General features: G+C 38.1%; 1 protein-coding gene across 8 annotated transcripts in view; it reads right to left on the bottom strand.

Annotated features, from left to right (window-relative positions):
- Positions 1–19,949, bottom strand: part of AHI1 (Abelson helper integration site 1) — a 209,137-nt gene that overhangs the window by 64,638 nt on the left and 124,550 nt on the right. For 7 of the 8 annotated variants that reach the window (XM_043456928.1, XM_043456931.1, XM_043456929.1 and 4 more), the window contains one exon: positions 9,424–9,479. In XM_043456928.1, coding sequence (XP_043312863.1) covers positions 9,424–9,479 — 56 coding nt within the window. Of the gene's footprint in view, positions 1–1,327; positions 1,502–9,423; positions 9,480–19,949 lie in introns of those variants that run through there. The other variant, XM_043456934.1, reaches the window with a different exon arrangement.

A 19,949-nucleotide genomic window follows, 5' to 3' on the forward strand; every position in this document is an offset into this window, starting at 1 on the left:
AACAACAACAAAGGAATCTTGCTACAACTGCCCTTACACTACTCCTTTGTCAAATGCTAAAATCCAGTCAGCATCTTTCTCTCCATTGATGTTCCTGGGATTTTTCCTTTCATCTGAGAAATGTTTTGAAAGTAATAATGTTGCATAAACACAAAAACTTAACTTTTCAATTTTGAAGAATGTGGAAAAAGAAACATTTGCTTCATTGTTCTACATAGGTTCCTTTCATGGCAGCCCTTTGACACAACATTACTTTCTCTTGTGTAAGTTAACAATATATACACAAGGCTATGTTAACTGCTATTGCATTTTCCACCCTCCTCTCAAGACAGGTTTCCCAAACTGCTTCCAGTTCATCATGCTTCCATTCTGCTCCCAATCTCCCAAACATTTCTGACTACCCATGCCAGCACAAAAACACCCTCTGTTTAGACTCCCCTGGCTTCCGAGACGCTACACGATTCCTGACTTTCTATGTCTCTCTTCTCTATGTGTCTTCCATGGGGCTTTTTCCAACGTTCTGAATATGGACATCCCTGAGGTCTAGTCTAGCTCTTTGCAATTATTTCTATAGTTTCAGCCTTTATTAATTTAAACTGTATATGCTGACAATCTATAAGAAATGATGATGAAAGCAGACATGGCCCCTACCTTCAGGAAACTTACATCCATTTGACTGAGGAAGACAAAAGATAAACATGAAAATAACTGAACAAAAAATTACAAATTGAGATAAATATTAAGAAGGGAAAAAAAGTGCAGTAAAAAAGATTAAGTGAAGAATATCTACTTCAAATAGAGTACTGAAGGAAGATCCTCTGAATGCCTGACATTTACTGGGATCTAAAGAAAAAGCCCATTATGCCAAAGGGTGTGTATATTCCTGGCAGAGAGGTCAAATGTTCAAGGCTGATAGGTGAGTGTGAGAAAGGCTGGCTGTGTTCCAGAAACTCAGAGCAGAGAATATCACAAGTTGATGCTGAAGAGGTAGACAGAGACCAAATCATGCAAGGCCCTGTAAGCCCCAGGAAAGGATCTGGGGTTTATTCTACATGTAAGAGGAAGTTATTGAGGAGTGTTAAAAAGGAGAAGGATAATCCATTCTGACTCTCATTTAGAAAGATCACTCTTGCTGCTGTAACTTACAGAATGGATGGATAAGGTGCTCACACATTTAGGATTGCCCAAGACAGTCCTAGTTTATGTTTGTTGTCCTGGTGTAACTGGATTTCTGCATTAACTCCCGGAAAAAGCCACAATATGCAATACATACATACATACATAAAAAAACTTTAAAAAATGAAACAAGAAAAAGAAAGGAGGTTGATCAAGACACAGGCAGGCCTTTGAGGCAACGTTTATCAGATTTCCTTGCTCCTGGTTTCCATGCTGTAGCTGGGACTCTGGGGTCCTCCCTTGGATTCTTTTTTTTTTTTTTTCCTCCCTTGGATTCTTGACCTTAGGTTTGGGACCTGATCTTGTTCTATTATCTGGCCATCTCCTGTGATGAAATAATATTCAATATCTGTTATACAGAAACATATTGAGTGGAATGTATTTCAGCTCATTCATTCCTCACAAAGATCCTTGAAGTAGGTATTACCCTCACTTGCAGATAAAGAGATAAAGAATCTTGTCTGAAGTCACATGGAGTACAAGTGGCCAAAGCAGGACGTCAAGCCAGGATATCTGGTCTGGACTCAGTGTTCTTAAGCCCTCTTCTAAAATTACTCCTCCCTGAGAGAGACCTGGACATGTTTAGGGAACTATAAGTAGCTCAGAGCAGCCAGCATGAGCATGGGGAAAAAGCTGGAAGTAAGTCTAAAAGGTAGCAAAAGGCTTCAAATCACATGCCACATAGCTTGGCCTTCAACTGGTAGGAGACGGGGTGTACCTTTAACATATGATCTTATTTATGGCTTGGATATGGGCTTCTCTGATGGCTCAGTGGTAAAGAATCCACCTGCCAATGCAGGAGACGTGGGTTCGATCCCTGGGTCGGGAAGAACCCCTGGAGAAGGAAATGGCAGCCTACTCTAATACTCTTGCCTGGACAATCCCATGGACGGGGGGGGCTGGCAGACTACAGTCCATGAGGTTACAAAGAGTTGGACACAATTTCTCAACTAAACAACAACACCAATGCCTTGGATAGATAAATAACTCTGTGGAGAACAAACTTGGGAGATGAGTAGAAACAGTCTGGTTTCTGACCGAGCTATTTCTAAGACTGCATATCTGCCTCCTTCCAGGACGAGGCCTTTGGACACCGTTGTGAACAGTCTGCTTGCTCCCCATCCATGATGATGCATGGGATTCCCACGGCTGAGGCCTGTGCCCTCTGACCACTGGGCCTCTCTTCTGGAGCCCAGAGCTGTGCAGTGCGGCTCTCTCAAGCAGAACACACGCAGATCTTCAAACTCAGCCTCTTTTCTAGGGTCCAAGCCTATATTTTCAGTTCTCTACTGAACATTTCTACTTGTACATGGCCTATGATTATGTGAAATTTAACACATCTAATACAGAATCTATTCTTCTCTAAACATCATCCTGTATCCCTATTTAAAAAAAAAATCTGTTAACAGCCATAATTCTCTCAGTAACCTATGCTCCTATGTTACCTCTTTTCTTTTGAGTTTCCATCGTTGACTCTAGTTTCCAAATATTTCTCATTAGCATACTTCTATTTCCATTTCCACTGTTCCTTCCTTATTCAGACCCTTAACACCTTGGAAAGTGGATTATAATAGCTTCACAGAGGACCTACTTTCTTCTGGTCTCCACTACCTGCAATTTCACGTGTGCTTTTATTTTAATTTTTTTCTAAAAACATCACCCCTTGATCATATTATTCTCATGCTCAAATGCCTTACTGTTGCTTATACTGATAAAGTCTCAATTCTTTATCTAACATCCAATGATCTTGATAAATCATGCCCCAATTACCTTTTCTTAATCTATCTCATGTTCTGAAATGCTCTGTTTGATGCCAACTGTCTCCATCTATAAACTTTGTGTACTTTCCTTCTCTTACTGTCTTCAGTCACATTGTTACTCTGGTCTAGAATATCCTACTCCTTTAAAAAAATCCCATATTTCCTTTATGTTAAGCACCTTCCTACTCTAAACAGCCTTCCCAAACCATTTGAGCCCTGTGAATTCCTATGGTACTCAAATCCCATCCCATATTCCTATACTTGAGTATAAGTTGCCTTGGTGACATGACATCTGTACTCATTGCTCCGAACTTATATTCAATTCATGTGTTGAGGTTTAACTGTTTACAGGCCTTCCTGGTTGCTCAGACAGTAAAGAATTTGCCTGCAGTGCAGGAGACTCTAGTTCGATCCCTGGGTTGGGAAGATCCCCTAGAGAAGGGAACGGATACCCATTCCAGTATTCTTGCCTGGAGAATTCCATGGACAGAGGAGCCTGGTGGGCTACAGTCCATGGAATTGCAGAGTTGGACACAACTGAGCAACTAACACTTTCATCTCACTTCATTTCTAATTAAACCAAGAGCTACTCAAAGACACAAAACATGTTTATACTTTTCTATATTGCTACTTTCCCCATACAACTCTCACAACTACCCAGCATTTGGTATTGTACTGTTCTATGGGTACTATAAACCTAATGTTTGTTGATAGTTTAGAAAATAAATTCCTATTATGCCACCGTTGTGTTACAGTTCTCCAGGAATATGACACTTTCAGAATTTTAAAACTTTGTCAGGTAGAGGAATTTAGCAAAGTCAAAAGAGATTTGGGGGAAAATCTGATAAAAACAGATGTCAGTAGAGTATGCTAATGGGAAAAATCAACATAAGCTTCATAATTTACAATGTCTGGAGAAAAACATGCAGATACTTAAGAAAAATGTTATATTACAGACAACTCATAAGTGGTCTTTAAAGAAATCTATTTTGGACTTACACTTGAATTTCAATAGAATTGCTCTGAATTGCTACTTTATTGATAAGTGAAAACAGATTCTTTTATGACTTAAGTTATAAAAGCTTACAGTTTATCAGTTCCCTCTCCACCCTGCAATTACCTTCAGGAAGAGATTGGCCATAGATTCTATTTTATGAGTTTTATAGAGGCACATTCACTGTAGTTTACATACTATGAATTCCTGGAAAATTCTATAGATTAGAGAAAATAAAGTGCTTCTTTGGATCAAAGACATTTCACTTGAACTCATGTATTTATCTACAAACAAGTTTCCTCTGACAGTATGTTGAAACGTGAAAGACATATTTTATGTAAACATATGTATAAAGTATGTTAAGCTAATATGTGATAATGCAATATGTAGCAATCTTGTGAACCCAGAGTGTGATAAACAATGATAATAATCTAACAACAAAAACAACTCAAAATGTTGTAGAATATCATATAAACCATAATCATATAATCCAAAAGAGGCTCAGAAAAAAGCTTAATTTGTATGTATATTTATTAACAAGTTTACTGTTAAGGGCAAGCAACACTGCAAATATCTCAGATATATTTTCAGAATAGGAAAATACTCTAAAACACAGTAAAGTTAACCACTGATGAAAAATCATATGATGAAAGTTTATCAATCAAACCCTTAGAAAACCCAGAGGGAGTTTAACTGCGGAATAAATGAATAGCTTGTTAAATTGGTCTTTCAACAATGAAGAATAACGAAACAACATTTAAATTTTCAATCAAGCTAGGATATTTTAATTCTTAATAATTTATGCAACACTTAGACAGATGGCAGAAGTGTTCCATAACTGGTATAATTCTCATGAGACAGCCTGGAGTTTGTTTCAACTCATGGTAGATGTGTAGACTTCTATGAAAACATAAGCTGTAACTTCATAAACTGACAAAAAAATCCCTCTGTTAAAAGAAAAGTGGTTCTCATCAATGGAGGTTGTGAAATCACTGAATAAAATTTAAAAAAAGAAATAGTATTAGCATTACATGTTTGGAATGTATCAACAGAAGTTTTGGGCTTTCCTGGTGGCTCAGACAAAGAATCTGCCTGCAATGCATGAGACCTGGGTTTGATCCCAAGGTCGGGAAGATCACCCGGAGAAGACCCTGCAGTATTCTTGCCTGGAGAATCTCATGGACAGAGAAGCCTGGCGGGCTACAGTCCATAGGGTCTCAAAGAGTCGAAACCACTGAGCAGCTAGACTAACACTTTCACTTCTCAATAAAAACTTTACAAAAATGATTGACTACAATAGGCCATATTGATGTTATTTGAATTTTACCTTACCTGTTTTCACTGGAAGAGATTCAAAAACAGTTTTCCTCAAATCACTAAAAATTCTTTATATGTTCAACATGGTTTACCATGTTTTAATTCCACCAGAAAATAGGAAAAGCTACGGGATCTGCTGTGCATACGACTGTACATAATAGGGCAGGTAGGTTTTAACTATGTCTCTCGTGTAATAACTTACAATAAGAAAAGACCAAATATGTGGTGGAAGACTTCCTTATGCTAGTTGCTATTTCTCTTTGGTTTGCAAATAAGTTCTTTACTTAAAGTAACTATGGGACTCAAGCCTATGCTGATTTAACTATTAACTAACTTTTACACCTGCCTTTCAGGGTTCAGACAGTGACCTCTGATTAATCTGAGTTTGATATTATCCTTAACTTGCTGTAGGCTATAAGCAGGTGCAGCAACTAGCTCTTAAAGTGGCATGATCTAATTATTTTCACATAAACTAATATTAGGGCTTCCCAGGTGGCTCCAAAGTAAAGAATCTGCCTGCCAATGCAGGAGACTTGGGTTTGAGCTAGGATAGGGAAAATCTGGAGAAGGGAATGGTAACCCACTCCAGTACTCTTGCTTGGGAAATCCCATGGACAGAGGAGTCTGGCAAGGCTCCAGTCTACGGGGTTGCAAAAGAGTTGGACGTGACTTGGCGACTAAACAACAACAATAATCTAAATATTATGATTGTATCATGTCTTATTTGCTTTTCTTATGATAGTAACATACCTGAGTGAATACCATTCAGGCCAAAAATCAGTGAGAAGAAAGCCACATGTTTATGCATCAAATCTGAGCTAAGATATTTGGTATACAGAAAATACAAGAAAATCTGTAGTATGTGAACAGGCAAAACAGACTACCTATACAAAGGGATAACTGTCATACTGATATGTACTGTCTCTCCCAAGCTACTAAATGACAGAAGGCAAAAGATGATCAGTTTCCAAGTGTTTTGAAGGGAAAAGGACTAAAACCCCTGGCAAGCTCTCTTGTGCAAAGACAAATGAGAGATATTTTAAAATATGCAGATTGAGGTAATATAACTTTCAATTTCTATTTCTTGAAAAAAAAAACTTGAAAATATACGCCTGGATATGAACAAAATGCAGAGCTCTGAATGCAAAAAAAAAAAAAGAAAAGTAATGATTATAGTCAGTGAAGAAGAGAGGTTTGATTCTTCTTGGTGGAGAAGGTCATGCCATGTGGGGACATTCTGTTTTACTTTGTATCAAAGACACCTCCAAACACAGATATTGGTATTATGCATGTCAAAAAGAAAAAAAAATCTAAGTAAATTAAAATTCATGTATTAAGTGGAAAAAAGGAAACAAGACAATTGAGTGAGAAAGAACACAGAACCAAGGGACAAAGGGGTTTTGTTCTTAGGCTAACCTACATTCACTTAATATAGGCATGGCCCACTTACAGTGCATCCCACTATAAGGCTACAGGATCAAGCTATTCTCTGTAACCAAAATTTACAGAAAGGTTCATTCCAGCTTGAAACACTAAGAAGCACATTTTTCTCCTTCATGGAGGCCTGAGAAAGTCCTGTTTCCTTCCCCTGCTGAATAGTCATATCTAGCAACTAGCACCCTCTTAGACCCCAGCCATTTCATGGTAGTACTTGAATGAAGAGAAAATGCAGAGAGGTTAGCTAGAAATTGGTGGCTAGGTATGAGACCAAGGGTCATTCAGAGCCACAGCCATTCTGAAATCCTAGCCCACTCCCCCTTTATTTTTTTCCCCAGGCCCAAGGAGTATCTCTCCTTTTCAGCCAGTATTGGCTGAAAAGTTTGAACTTACATATATCGCACTTTGCTAAATTTTTAGACAGACTTTTTCTTATTTCTTTTATCTCTAAATATTTTCTTTTCCTCAACTCATTAGGGAAAATAAGGGCACACTGATACAAAGGATGAAAATTAGGTAAAATTATATTTCTATGAAAATTAGGCTTTACCTACCCTGGGGCCCAGGGGAGATTGGATAATGAACAGAGTTGTGATTCTGTTTAGGGGCTATGGAGAAAGGGCCAAGGGTAACTTTGTTAAGTCAGCAAGCTGTGGGACTGTGGGCAAGAGGAGAAAGGTGGTAGAAGAAGCTTAATTTGCCAAAGAGAGACAAAGGAGAAGAGCTCAGAAAGAGATGTCAGAAAGGAAGACTGGTTCAAATCGAACCTGGGGAATTAATGAGTGTTTGGAGAGTGTCTGTATAAATGAAGTATTTTCAAACTTACTGACTACACAGAATATAAATATATTAGGAGCCACCATTTAATAATCCAACTGGGCAAACATAACCAAAGACCAACAATATCTAAACTATTATGCATTCGATTTTGTTCCTAATTCACTGGCGTCAACTTGAGATTAGGGCATTACTGCAAATGGTACCATCATTATTTCTCAGGATTTCATGAATATTTGGTTCTATTATCATTTAATTAACATGGGAATCTGCCATCAGCCTACAGGGTGAGACAAAAACACCGGCCAGGTTGCACTTTTCTGAGTTCCAAAATGTACAAAACACCCAGAAATGTAAACAGGATGCTGCAGAAAAGCCTATAGGAATAAAATAAATTTCAAAAGTATATAACCAAATGAGTAGATTATTCAAATAGCTTGAAATAATTAATTTTCTATAATTGCTAGCCTTCCTTTTTTTTTTTTTAAGACCATGACCATGTCCTAAATATGCCAGCATCACGGGAGGTACTGGCTACTTTCACAATGCTCACTCCTCATTGTTCATCCCATACAGCCCAGTACACTCTAGGTCTAGTTTTATTAGACGTACTTCAGTTTGGTAGAGTCAGCTCTGGTGTCAGCACCTTGCATCCCAGACTGAAGATGTATCTAGAAATGTGGCTAAAACATCATTTTCTTATTCCCAATATTTTAAATGCAAAGGGCAAAAGTAGCATTATTTGATGCAATGATTTGGTGACTAGTTCTTGCTGCTGCCATCTTTTTTTTGCCTACTGTGAACCCTTCTCAACCCATTTCCTTGCTCCTACTGGAGAAGGGGGTTTTGAGTACTTTGCTGCTATAGCCTTCTATTTTTAATATTAATGAATAAAACTTACATAATGTAATGGCTACTCTTTTAGCATACTCACTAAAGGATAAGAGGAACACACTATGATTATGTACTTTTCATGATTATGCTGATGATTAATTCCTCAGACACCAGTCTTTTCTGAAGCCCCACACATTGTTACCAAACATGCCGAATCAATTATATGGACTTATTACAAACAGAAAATGCAATCAATTTGTCTGTGAGAAAAATACTGATTATCAATAAAATTCAAATACAGCTTAATACTTTTTTATTTTCTTAAAAATGGTATTTTAGTAAAGCTTTCTCACAATAGGAAATGCTGAATTGTATGGAGTACTTGAAAGATTTATTATGTGAAAGGATAAGAAACAATAATATGTTTAGTAACAGATATACTCTAGTTTATTTTAAATGAATCTTGGAAGTGGGAACCAGCAACTGAAGTATATTTCATACATACAAATACTATGTACAGAGATTAAAAGGGAAATTTAATTGCCTTCCTTCAATACTATATTCTATAATTATTTTTAATAAATAGACACCAAAATTATTAAACATATTTTGTTGTCTGGTCATAATAGAAGAGGGGTAAAAGATTAGATTTCACTTCTATAGTAATAAAGCATAGTAATCTACAGGAGAAATGAAGCATAATGGCCTACTTTCACTATTACAAAACATTCACTCTAAAAATCATGATGCCAATGCACAAAATAACACTCAATTTCACAAGGGTGTATATCAATTTGCATAAAGATGTTAAGTACTTTATCAAAAGTATAAAGCTTCTTAAATTAAAAACCATTCTATTCATAACACTAATATAAATAAGTACTTATAAAACTGATACAGCATCTTACTTTCCCGTATCTTAGCAAAAATTGGTAGTTTTTCTTCATTAAGGTTAATTTTTAAAGAGATATAACTCTTGGCAAAAGGTAGGTTACAAGAGTTTTCTATGATGACATTTTATGTCACTATAACCAGTACCATTTTGTGCCTTAAGAAGGACAGTTTTAACAATGTAAGTTTTAACAATGTTAAGAACAGTTTTAGCAATGTAGAAATAGATTGCCTTACCGTTGGTGCTGTATCTACATGGTGGTTACAAGACTTTCTTTCTATGCTCATAATCCCTGTGAAATGAAAAGATTGTGAATATTTGCTTATTATACCTAAACATTATTTTAAAAACATTTGTGTCAGCAAGACATAACTCCTACAGCTTATAAGGATAAAACCTCACTTGGATGGCAGAATCTTTTAAAGTGGCATCATGAATTCTTTGGTCAGAAACAGAGAGTTCAGTTAACTAAGAGATCTGACTTAAGGTGAGCAAAGCCAATTTTCCCATTCAACTGTCTTACAGCAATAGCACAAGATGTGACCTTACTCTGTTCTCAGCTCAAAAATTATACCATTATCTTCCTCTGCTGCATTTCTTAGATCAAAGTTTTGCTTTTGTCTTGAGGTCATCAAGTTTTCATAGAGAAATATGAAAAGTTTATGAAAAGAATCACTTTCTTATTTTCTCAAAAAGAATAAATAAATCTGTTCAAATTTCCCTTTGATCATCTGACTTCCTACTATGATAGTCAGCTATTTATTCAACCACCACAGAGGTACTTGAAGAAAAAAAGTTCCACTCATTCTCTCCTTTAAAATGACAATATAGACTGCTAACCTTGAGAAAAATCATTTTATCATGCATAGATTTATCTTTTTGTTCCCACTGTCCTCTACTACCTTCCTTTGTAATAAACATCTTCTGAGGATGTAACACACTGCATTTCATCTGTAAAGATACTGGTTCAAAGTCAAGGTCAAGTTTAAAATGAACACAGGTGTGGCTCTCACTTTTCAATCTCTGTCAGTCAGCAAAGCAACATGTGAGGAGTTTAATAGTTTGTTTAAATAATGTTAAAAGCTGTCACACAGGGCTGGTTAGAAGTGAGAGCTGCAAAGCACTGTCAATAGCAAATAGCACAATTCCTAGCTGAAACAAAACACTCTCATCTGTAGGCCTTTAACTCATTTTTCTTGAAGGACAATAAGTAAGTGAGATGAACACAAAGAAATCGCTTTTGATCACTTTTGCAAGAGTATGTTCAAAATGAACAAAGTGATTTAAACATGATTTAAAAAATAATTTGTTTCATTTAAAAAAATATTCTCAATATCTACTGTTAGCCAGTGAAGTATAAACTATTATACTTTATTTACTCAGCTAATATTTATTCCAGTTTCAAATGGCTATTTGGTACTCAGTGATAAAAGATAAACCATAACAGGGAGCTCAGCTCAGCGCTCTGTGATGACCTAGAGGGGTAGAATGGCGGGGTGGGAGCGAGGGGATACATGTATAGACAGGGCTAATTCAAGATGTTGTACGGCAGAAACTAACATGACGTCTTAAAGCAATTATGCTCCAATTTTTAAAAAACTATATAAAAATTAAAAAAGATAAGATGATAGAAGATAAATTACGATTTCTGACCTTAAGAGTCTAGTAAAACAGGTGTCCTTTGAAGAAATACTAGATAGCTAATTAACAGCTCTGTCTTAAATGTATTAATAACTGTGTCTTTAAAGTAATTTTGATGGAAAGACACTTTTATTTATAGAGAACACTGGCCTTGAATAAACAATTAAAAAACCCAAGTAAAACATATTTGAAAATATTCACATAAAGTCTACTCTTCCTGTAGACTTTAAGGACACTGAAGTGCACAGAACTCACGGTGAAATCCTCGTCTCTCCAGCCCCCACATTCTCACAGCCCTCTCTAGCTGCAACCACGAACAGTCTGGCACGACACTCTGGCTTTTAAATGAGAGTGGTCATACCACAGGGTTCAGGAATTAGCAACATCTTACGTATGTGTTCTCACTACTATAATCTGACTGCCATTAAACTGGCCTAGGCTGATTACTGATTTTCAACTTCTTATCCAATTAGAAAGTAATTTCAAAGTGATGGAAAAAATAAAAAAACTAAAACCTCCTAAAATCTACATCCTTAGCTTATGAAAGTACAAAGAAAAAAAAATACATATTTTACAGTTCAACTTCAAGATGAGAATATGTGTTGAAAACTAGAACTTTAAAATGGATTATCTATAGACATAAGCTTAGTTTTAAATTTAGATTGCCTATGAAAATTATATCATTTGGAAATAAATCATATACAGAAGAATATACAGAAAGGAATAAGCTTAAGGAAAAACAATCCCAAATAGTTTTCTATTTTAAGTAAATTTTACCTAAAATATCTATATTTATATTTTATCTCACTTTTACCTGGTCATACATTCCAGATGTTTCTGTGAAAGTATTTCTTGGATGGAATTAACATTTAAATTAGCAGACCTTGAATAAAGTAGATTGCTCTCCACAATGTGACTGGGCTTCATCAAGCCAGCTGAAGGCCTGAAGAAAAAGACTAACTGCTTTCACTGGGGTGTGTCTAAGCGTGTCTCTGTTATAATTAATCTTTTTGGGGACTTGATAAGCCCTTTAATCTGCAGAATCTTACCATTCCTCTGCTCTGGGAAACTTTATTTTATTTAATTCTTCACCTCATTTTATTTTTACCTTCTTAATTTTTATCTCTTGAACATCGTTCCACTTAATCTTCTAGGTGAGCATCTTCTTTTTCACTTTGTTTAATGCTTTTAAAATCTGAAATCATATTTAGTTCCTTTCCAGAGGCCTACAAAGACTAAGGCACAGGCAATGGCACAACCTGGACATATCTCAGAGGATGAAGTTTATTTCCTGGGATCTCACAGCCCATGGATCAGGCACGGATGGGAGGACTGACTGCACCCTCTCTGATGCTGAGCAAAGACCTGTGTACAGAAAACAGGCTTCTTCTCAAGATGTGGGCAGAAAATGGGGTTTCCAGAGTTCACTGAGGTCTTTCAGCCAGCAGAAGCTATAAATCCTTTGTTGATGTTCAGTCATTAAGTTGTACCTGACTCTTTGTGACCCCAGGGACTGTAGCACCCCAGACTTCCCTATCCTTTATTATCTTCCGGAGATTGCTCAAATTCATGTCCACTGAGTTGGTGATGCCATTGCACCATCTCATCCTCTGTCACCCCCTTTTTCTCTGGGTAACTGGCAGTTTAATGTGCGTAGTGCACCTAGGATCTGGCAGATCATATGGACCACAATGGTCCTCAAAGGGGGCCAAATTCACCAAGGGCTCCATCCCCCTGGAGGAATCTGCTTCCAGGGCCACTTACTGGGAGATGGCTGAATCTGCCACAGATGAGACTTGAGAGGAGAAGCCTACTCCTGTGCGTCAGCAGAGCAGCAACAGTGGAACAGGTTCCCTTTCACTGTTATGCTACAGCTCAGACATCCAGAGTAGAGCTGGGACCACAGTCACGAGCCTGCAGGGAAACCTAACTCTGGTAAGGAGTTTCAGTAACTTAGATCATGGCAGCTGGTCCCATCACTTCATGGCAAATAGATGGGGAAACAGTGGAAACAGTGGCTGACTTTATTTTTGGGGGAGCTCCAAAATCACTGCAGATGGTGACTGCAGCCATGAAATTAAAAGACGCTTACTCCTTCGAAGAAAAGTTATGACCAACCTAGACAGCATATTAAAAAGCAGAGACATTACTTTGCCAACAAAGGTCCATCTAGTCAAAGCTATGGTTTTTCCAGTAGTCATGTATGAATGTGAGATTTTGGACTATAAAGAAAGCTGAGTGCTGAAGAATTTGATGCTTTTGAACTGTGGTGTTGGAGAAGACTCTTGAGAGTCCCTTGGACTGCAAGGAGATCCAACCAGTCTGTCCTAAAGGAAATCAGTCCTGAATATTCACTGGAAGGACTGGTGTTGAAGCTGAAACTCCAATACTTTGGCCACCTGATGCAAAGAACTGACTCATTTGAAAAGACCCTGATGCTGGGAAAGATTGAAGGCGGGAGGATAAGGGGATGACAGAGGATGAGATGGTTGGATGGCATCACCGCCTCAATGGACATGAGTGTGAGTAAACTCCGGGAGTTGGTGATGGACAGGGAGGCCTGGCGTGCTGCAGTCCATGGGGTCACAAAGAGTCAGACACCACTGAGTGACTGAACTGAACTGAAAGTGAAAGTCGCTTAGTCATGTCCGACTCTTTGCAACCCCATGGACTATCCAGTCCATGGAACTCTCCAGGCCAGATTACTGGAATGGGTAGCCTTTCCCTTCTCCAAGGGATCTTCCCGACCCAGGGATCGAACCCATGTCTCCCACATTGCAAACGGATTCCTTACCAGCTGAGCCACCACGGAAGGTCAAGAATACTGGAGTGGGTAGCCTATCCCTTCTCCAGCGGATCTTCCTGACCTAGGAATTGAACTGGGGTTTCCTGCATTGCAGGCGGATTCATCACTAGCTGAGCTACCAGGGAAGCAGCAAATAACCCTATACCACTGGTGGAAGTAAAAGTCACTCAGTCATCTGAACAACTCTTTGCGACCCCATGGACTGTAGCCTTCCAGGCGCCTCTCGCCATGGAATTCTTCAGGCAAGAATACTGGAGTGGGTAGCCATTTCCTTCTCTAGAGGATCTTCTCAACCCAGTGGTTGAATCAAGGTCTCCTGCCTTGCAGGCAGATTCTTTACCTCTGAGCCACCAGGGAAATCAACTAGCAGTGCCTCTGATAACGATAGGAAAATCAGAGAATCCCTTAAATTAAAACAAACAACAAACAAAACTCGACAACTATTAAGAATTTTAACAAAGTTAACTAATAAACAACAAAGATAACCTCATTTCAAAGCGAAGAAACAGCTGCTTTCAGAAAGCAAATCTGAAGATGGGGTACAAAAACAAGGAGCAGCAGGACAATCGCTGAAACCCAGGTAGTTCAGTCACACACCCTCCAGATCCATTTGTGTGACTGTCTAGACCCTGTGGTCAGGATCTGATTTAATTCATTTTTGTATCCACTGGGCCTGCTCCAACTGCTTGAAACACAGAAGGTCCTCAAAAGTTAACGCAAACGTTAACTGAATGAATTAAGCTATGCCACTGGCTTCAAATTCTACAATGCAGTGTTAACTGTGTACATAAGTCATCAGAATGTTTGAATTAATGTTCTAGGACTCTTTTTAAAAAGGTTAATTAACGACTTCCTTTGGTGATGTTTCTAAACCTACTGTAAAACTGAAAAGTATCACTTAAAATTTTTCCTGATTTTCCAGACATTAATACACCCTAGAGAGAGAATGAAGAAATTTTATGCTTCTTGGGAGATGCTTTAGGTATTTTACTTTGTGGAAAATCAGGACATGACATTTCATACCACTCGTACTTGACTGATTCCAATAGCAGAGTTATATAGTCTTTAGTTTCCTAAAACTCTATCAACCTTCAAGTCAGGACCATGATCAAAGGAAAGGAAGGAAAAAGATGACTGAATTTATTGCAAAAACAAAGCAGGCAGGAATAAATGTCAAATTCTGAAGTCAGAACATATTTCCAGCAATCTCATGTATCATCACCAAATGATTATGGGCAACCCACCAAGCACAAGGCACCACATTGAGGACAGGAGAACCTCTGCCCTCCCTTCTATGAAGCCTTCTAAAGAGCTGTTTTGGGGCAATGCTAGATCTATCATCCTAACTGAATTATGGAAATTGCCATTAATCTCTACATGGGGCAGAGGGAGAATTATGCTTTGATTATCTATGGCTAGGAGAAAATGAAATACAATTTATTATATTTCAGGAAAATACACCAGTTTAAAAGGCAAAGATCTTTCTTGCCAAATTTAATATAAAAATCTCCGTATGAAAACTGCAGGCCCTTCTCAAGAACTGGAAAAGAAGTAAAACTGTTACTCAGATGATACAATTCATACTCAAAAAGTCCAAAAGAACCAATGCTAAAACAGAGCCGGTAACAGAACTAATAAAGCAGAAAGTCAGCATGATTTAAAATTTAATATACAAAATCAATACTCTCTATATATTCAAACAACCAATTAGAAGATACAATGAAAAAGAACACTCATTTACAAGATTATCTTAACAGAGACAACACCTGAATAAATACCAAAAAAAGTGGAAGTGAAGTCGCTCAGTCATGTCCAACTCTCTGCGACCCCATGTACTGTAGCCCACCAGGCTCCTCCATCCATGGGATTCTCTAGGCAAGAATACTTGAGTGGGTTGCCTTTTCTTCTCCAGAGAAAACAGTATGAAGAAAATGTTAAAGCACTTCTAAAACACATAAATGTAGTCTTAAACATGGAGAAGGAAATGGCAACCCACTCCAGTATTCTTGCCTGGAGAATCCCAGGGACTGGGCAGCCTGGTGGGCTGCCGTCTATGGGGTCACACAGAGTCAGACACGACTGAAGCGACTTAGCAGCAGCAGCAGCAGTCTTAAACAAATGGAAAGACATCCCTTGTTCTAAGACAACGTAACAGCACATGAATTTAAGGTGATTTCAGAAAAACAGTTTTGACCCTAGCACTAGACAAGCTGATTCTAAAATTCATACAGAACAGGGAATTCCCTGATGGTCCAGTGGTTAGGGCTCTGCATTTCACTACAGGGGACACAGGTTTGATCCTTGGTCAGGAACTAAGATCCCGCATGCTGTGCTGTGAGGCCAAAATGAATAAATAAAATAAAAATATAGAAGAACATGCAAGAATAGCTAGAAAAATCTGGGGGGGGGGAGGGGAAGAGCAATGATTGAAAAAAAATGCTATCAATATATATTATAAAGAGCGTCTGTAATTAAAACAATGTGAGGATGACACATGAATAGACACGTAGGATGCATTACAATATTCAGAAAAAGATCCAAGCCTAAACATAGGAACACAATAGTAGGACCACCCGACATTGCATGAGACCTGACATGATGTAAAAAGGCATGTCACTCATAGCACTCTTGTCAAACAGGTATCGCCTGGGTTGAATCAAGACAAAATCAAAACGGTGGATATTCTACAGGATAACTGGCTCCGGCAGATTCTTTGCAAAGTTAAAATCATGAAAAACAAACAAAAAGAGGTTCCAGATGCACTGAGATTAAATGAGACTAAAATGAAACAATGACCAATGTATGTGCTAATTTGGACTGCATGCTAAATGAAATAGGTAAGTAAATTTAAAAAATTACTTAAGACATCTTAGGCATAATTAGGAAAATGTGAATATGAACTGCTTATTAAATGATATTATAGTACATTAATTTTCCTAGATGTGATGATGAAACTATGGTTATTTAAAATAATATCCTTCTTTTTGGCAGATATATGAATGAGGTTTTAAAACGGAAGATGCAAATCAAGTTTCATTTTACCTACTTTTTTCCACCTTTCTGCGGTTTTAAAATATTTCAAAATGAAGCTTGAGAAAGGACTGTAGGCTCTTAATAGACTTTAAGTAGGCAAGCAAGTTTTCAGTGGTTTTGAAAATTATAAAATATTCCACATAAGGAGAGTAAACAGGCTTAAAATTTTTACTGAAAAAACTTTTTGGAATTATTTAAAACCAAGAGCCAACAAAAAATCAAAACACTCATTCTGGATTGATTACACCACCTTCCTAAAAATGAGGGAAAACTTCACAATTAATGCATGAATGTACTATATTTTACATGTTGATAGCTTCACTCAATAAATCTACTATGTTTATTAAAAATAATAACTTTCTGGGAAAATCACTGTCCCGTTCAGAGATGTAAGTTGCTTATAATTGTCTACAATTAGATTTTGCTCCTTTACAATTAGGAAAAAAATACATTCCAAAGGACAATTTATTAGTATAATAAATTCTGACTCTGGAGCTATTCTGTAATTCAGAGAAAGACTAGCTCTTGCAATGATCAGATATGTGATATATCTGATAACTGGGCAAGTTATTTATCCACTCTATGCCTTCATTTCCTCATTCAGTACAGGGGAAGCTCACTGGCTGATGGGAGGATTCAACTAGCTAATTAATATAAATAAATACATTATATAATTATTATATACTATATACATATTAATATATCATTTAATTTAATTATATATAATTATATATATTATATATATATTAATATAATTAATATAAAACATACATCAAACTGTACCTGGCATATTCAACACTAAACATAACTGATACATATTCAGGATGATTATTTCAAGTTTAATGTTTAAAATATCCGAGCCAGAAGGAGAGCAAGCTGGCAGAGAAGGATGCTGAGTTCACCTCTGTCAATGAACACCTCAAAAATACATCTACACATGGAGTACTCTCATTGAAAGCAAACCAGAGACTGGCGGAAGGACTCGTCTACGCCCAAGCCTGTAAAGAAAGATCACACAGAGTCGCAGAGGAAGGGAGGAGACGCAGTCAGGTCGGAACCTGTGCCCCAAGGAGGGGACACAGAAGAGGAGGGGGACGTCGGCAACTCAAAGATCCTCCCTGGGGAGTAAGAGGTTTGAACCATATATTCGGCACCCCACCTCTAAGGTTCAAAACCAGGAAGATGAACCCCCTTGGCGGGGTTTGAAAACCAGTGGGACTCACAGGAGGACTGTAAGAAATGGAGGCTTCACTCAAGAAGAGTATGCGCATGTGTGTTTACTCCCTGAAAAAGGCAGAGGAACCCGACTAGAACCGCCCAGGGCTCAGGCCGGTTTCCCACAGCTGCCTCAGCGCTTGCCCCAGCCCACCCCAGGTGCCTGCTCCAGCCCCTCCTGCTCTGGTGCGGCTCCCAGAGGTGCCAAGGTTGGGGAGAGTGGTCTCTTGTGCGGGATGGAGCCGGCTTGGACCCGACACTGCATGTGAACAGGATGCAGGCGGCCACTGCTGACACTCGCGGAGGCAGCAGATCAGGCGAGGTCTGGGACTCTGATCGGTGTCCTGTGACCATCCATCCCAGCATGTGCCCAAGCCTGGGGCCGTGGATGTCTGCTTTGGCTCCTGTTGCTCCAGCATGGCTTTTTTCTGGGGAGAAGGCGCCGTTGCCAGCAGTGGGGAGAATGTACTTAAAGGAAATGGAATAAGCTCAGATCTGCCCCTTAGGGCTTCTGTTCCCTAACCTTGGGACCCATCCCCAGTCTTGATGCGGTGGTATGCCCACTGAGCAAAGGAGAAGCCCATGCTCACATGTGACTCCAGCTCTAGCCCCTGCATCTCTAGCCCCACTTCTCACCGAGGTGACAGACGCCACTACACCCTAGGGGAAAGCACAACCCTTGCTCCTTTCAGATCCAAGTCTAACATCAAAGCCACTGGGCACAAACATAGTACATAGGATGGTCGCATACAAGAACACCTCTTCAAGACTTCAAGACTGTAATGGTTAACTGTTACACCTAATTTCATACAGACATAGAAAGTTAAGCAAAATAAGACAGAAGTTTTTATTTCAAATGAATGAACAAGAAAAGAAAAAAAAAAGAACCTGAAAGAACAACTAATGAAACAAATAATTTACCAGAAAAAGAATTCAAATTATTAGTAATAAGAATACTAACTGAACTTGGGAAAGAATAGATGAACAAGTGAGAATTTTAACAAAGAACTAGAAATCATAAAAAACAACCAGTCAGAACTAAAGGATACAATAACTGAAATGAAAAACATACTAGAAAGAATTAATGGCAGACAAGGTAATAGAGAAGAATGCATAACTGATCTGAAAGATAGAACAATGCAAATCATCCAATCAGAATAGCAAAAAGAAAAACAAAATTTAACAACCATTCATGATAAAAACTCTCCTCAAAATTAGTGTGTGTGTATGTGTGGTTAGTTGCTCAGTCATGTCTGACTCTTTGCAACCCCATGGACTGTAGCCCACCAGGCTTCTCCACCCATGGCATTTTTCAGGCAAGAATACTGGAGTTGATTGCCATTCCCTACTCCAAGGGATCTTTCCAGATGCAGGGACTGAATTTGCATCTCTTGTGTCTGCTGCATTGGCAGATGGATTCTTACCACTGTGCCACTTGGGAGGGAACATATTCCAACATAATAAAGGCCATTTATGATAAACCTACAGCTAACATTATACTCAATGGTGATCAGCTAAAAGCTTTCCCTCTAAAATCAGAAATAAGACAAGGATGCCCACTTGTACTACTTCTATTTATCATTGTATTGGAAGTCTTAGGTACAGAAATCAAAAAAAAAAAAAAAAAAAAAAAAGAAAGGAAAAGAAATAAAAGGCATCCAAATTGGAAGGGAAGAAGTAAAACTATCACTATTTGCAGATGACATGATATTATAAACAGAAAATCCTAAAGTCTCTATCTAAAACTATTAGAACTAATAAATGAATTCAGTAAAGTTGCAGGATATAAGATTAACACACAGAAATCTGTTGATTTTGTATACTGTAACAATGAACTGGGAATTGAACAATGAACAAAGAGATGGGAATACCAGACCACCTGACCTGCCTCTTGAGAAGTCTGTATGCAGGTCAGAAAGCAACAGTTAGAACTGGACAAGGAACAACAGACTGGTTCCAAATAGGAAAAGGAGTACATCAAGGCTGTATATTGTCACCCTGCTTATTTAACTTATATGCAGAGTACATCATGAGAAATGCTGGGCTGGATGAAGCACAAGCTGGAAT

This window comes from Cervus canadensis, chromosome 33 (assembly GCF_019320065.1).
Source record: "Cervus canadensis isolate Bull #8, Minnesota chromosome 33, ASM1932006v1, whole genome shotgun sequence".
NCBI classification, from domain to species: domain Eukaryota; kingdom Metazoa; phylum Chordata; class Mammalia; order Artiodactyla; family Cervidae; genus Cervus; species Cervus canadensis.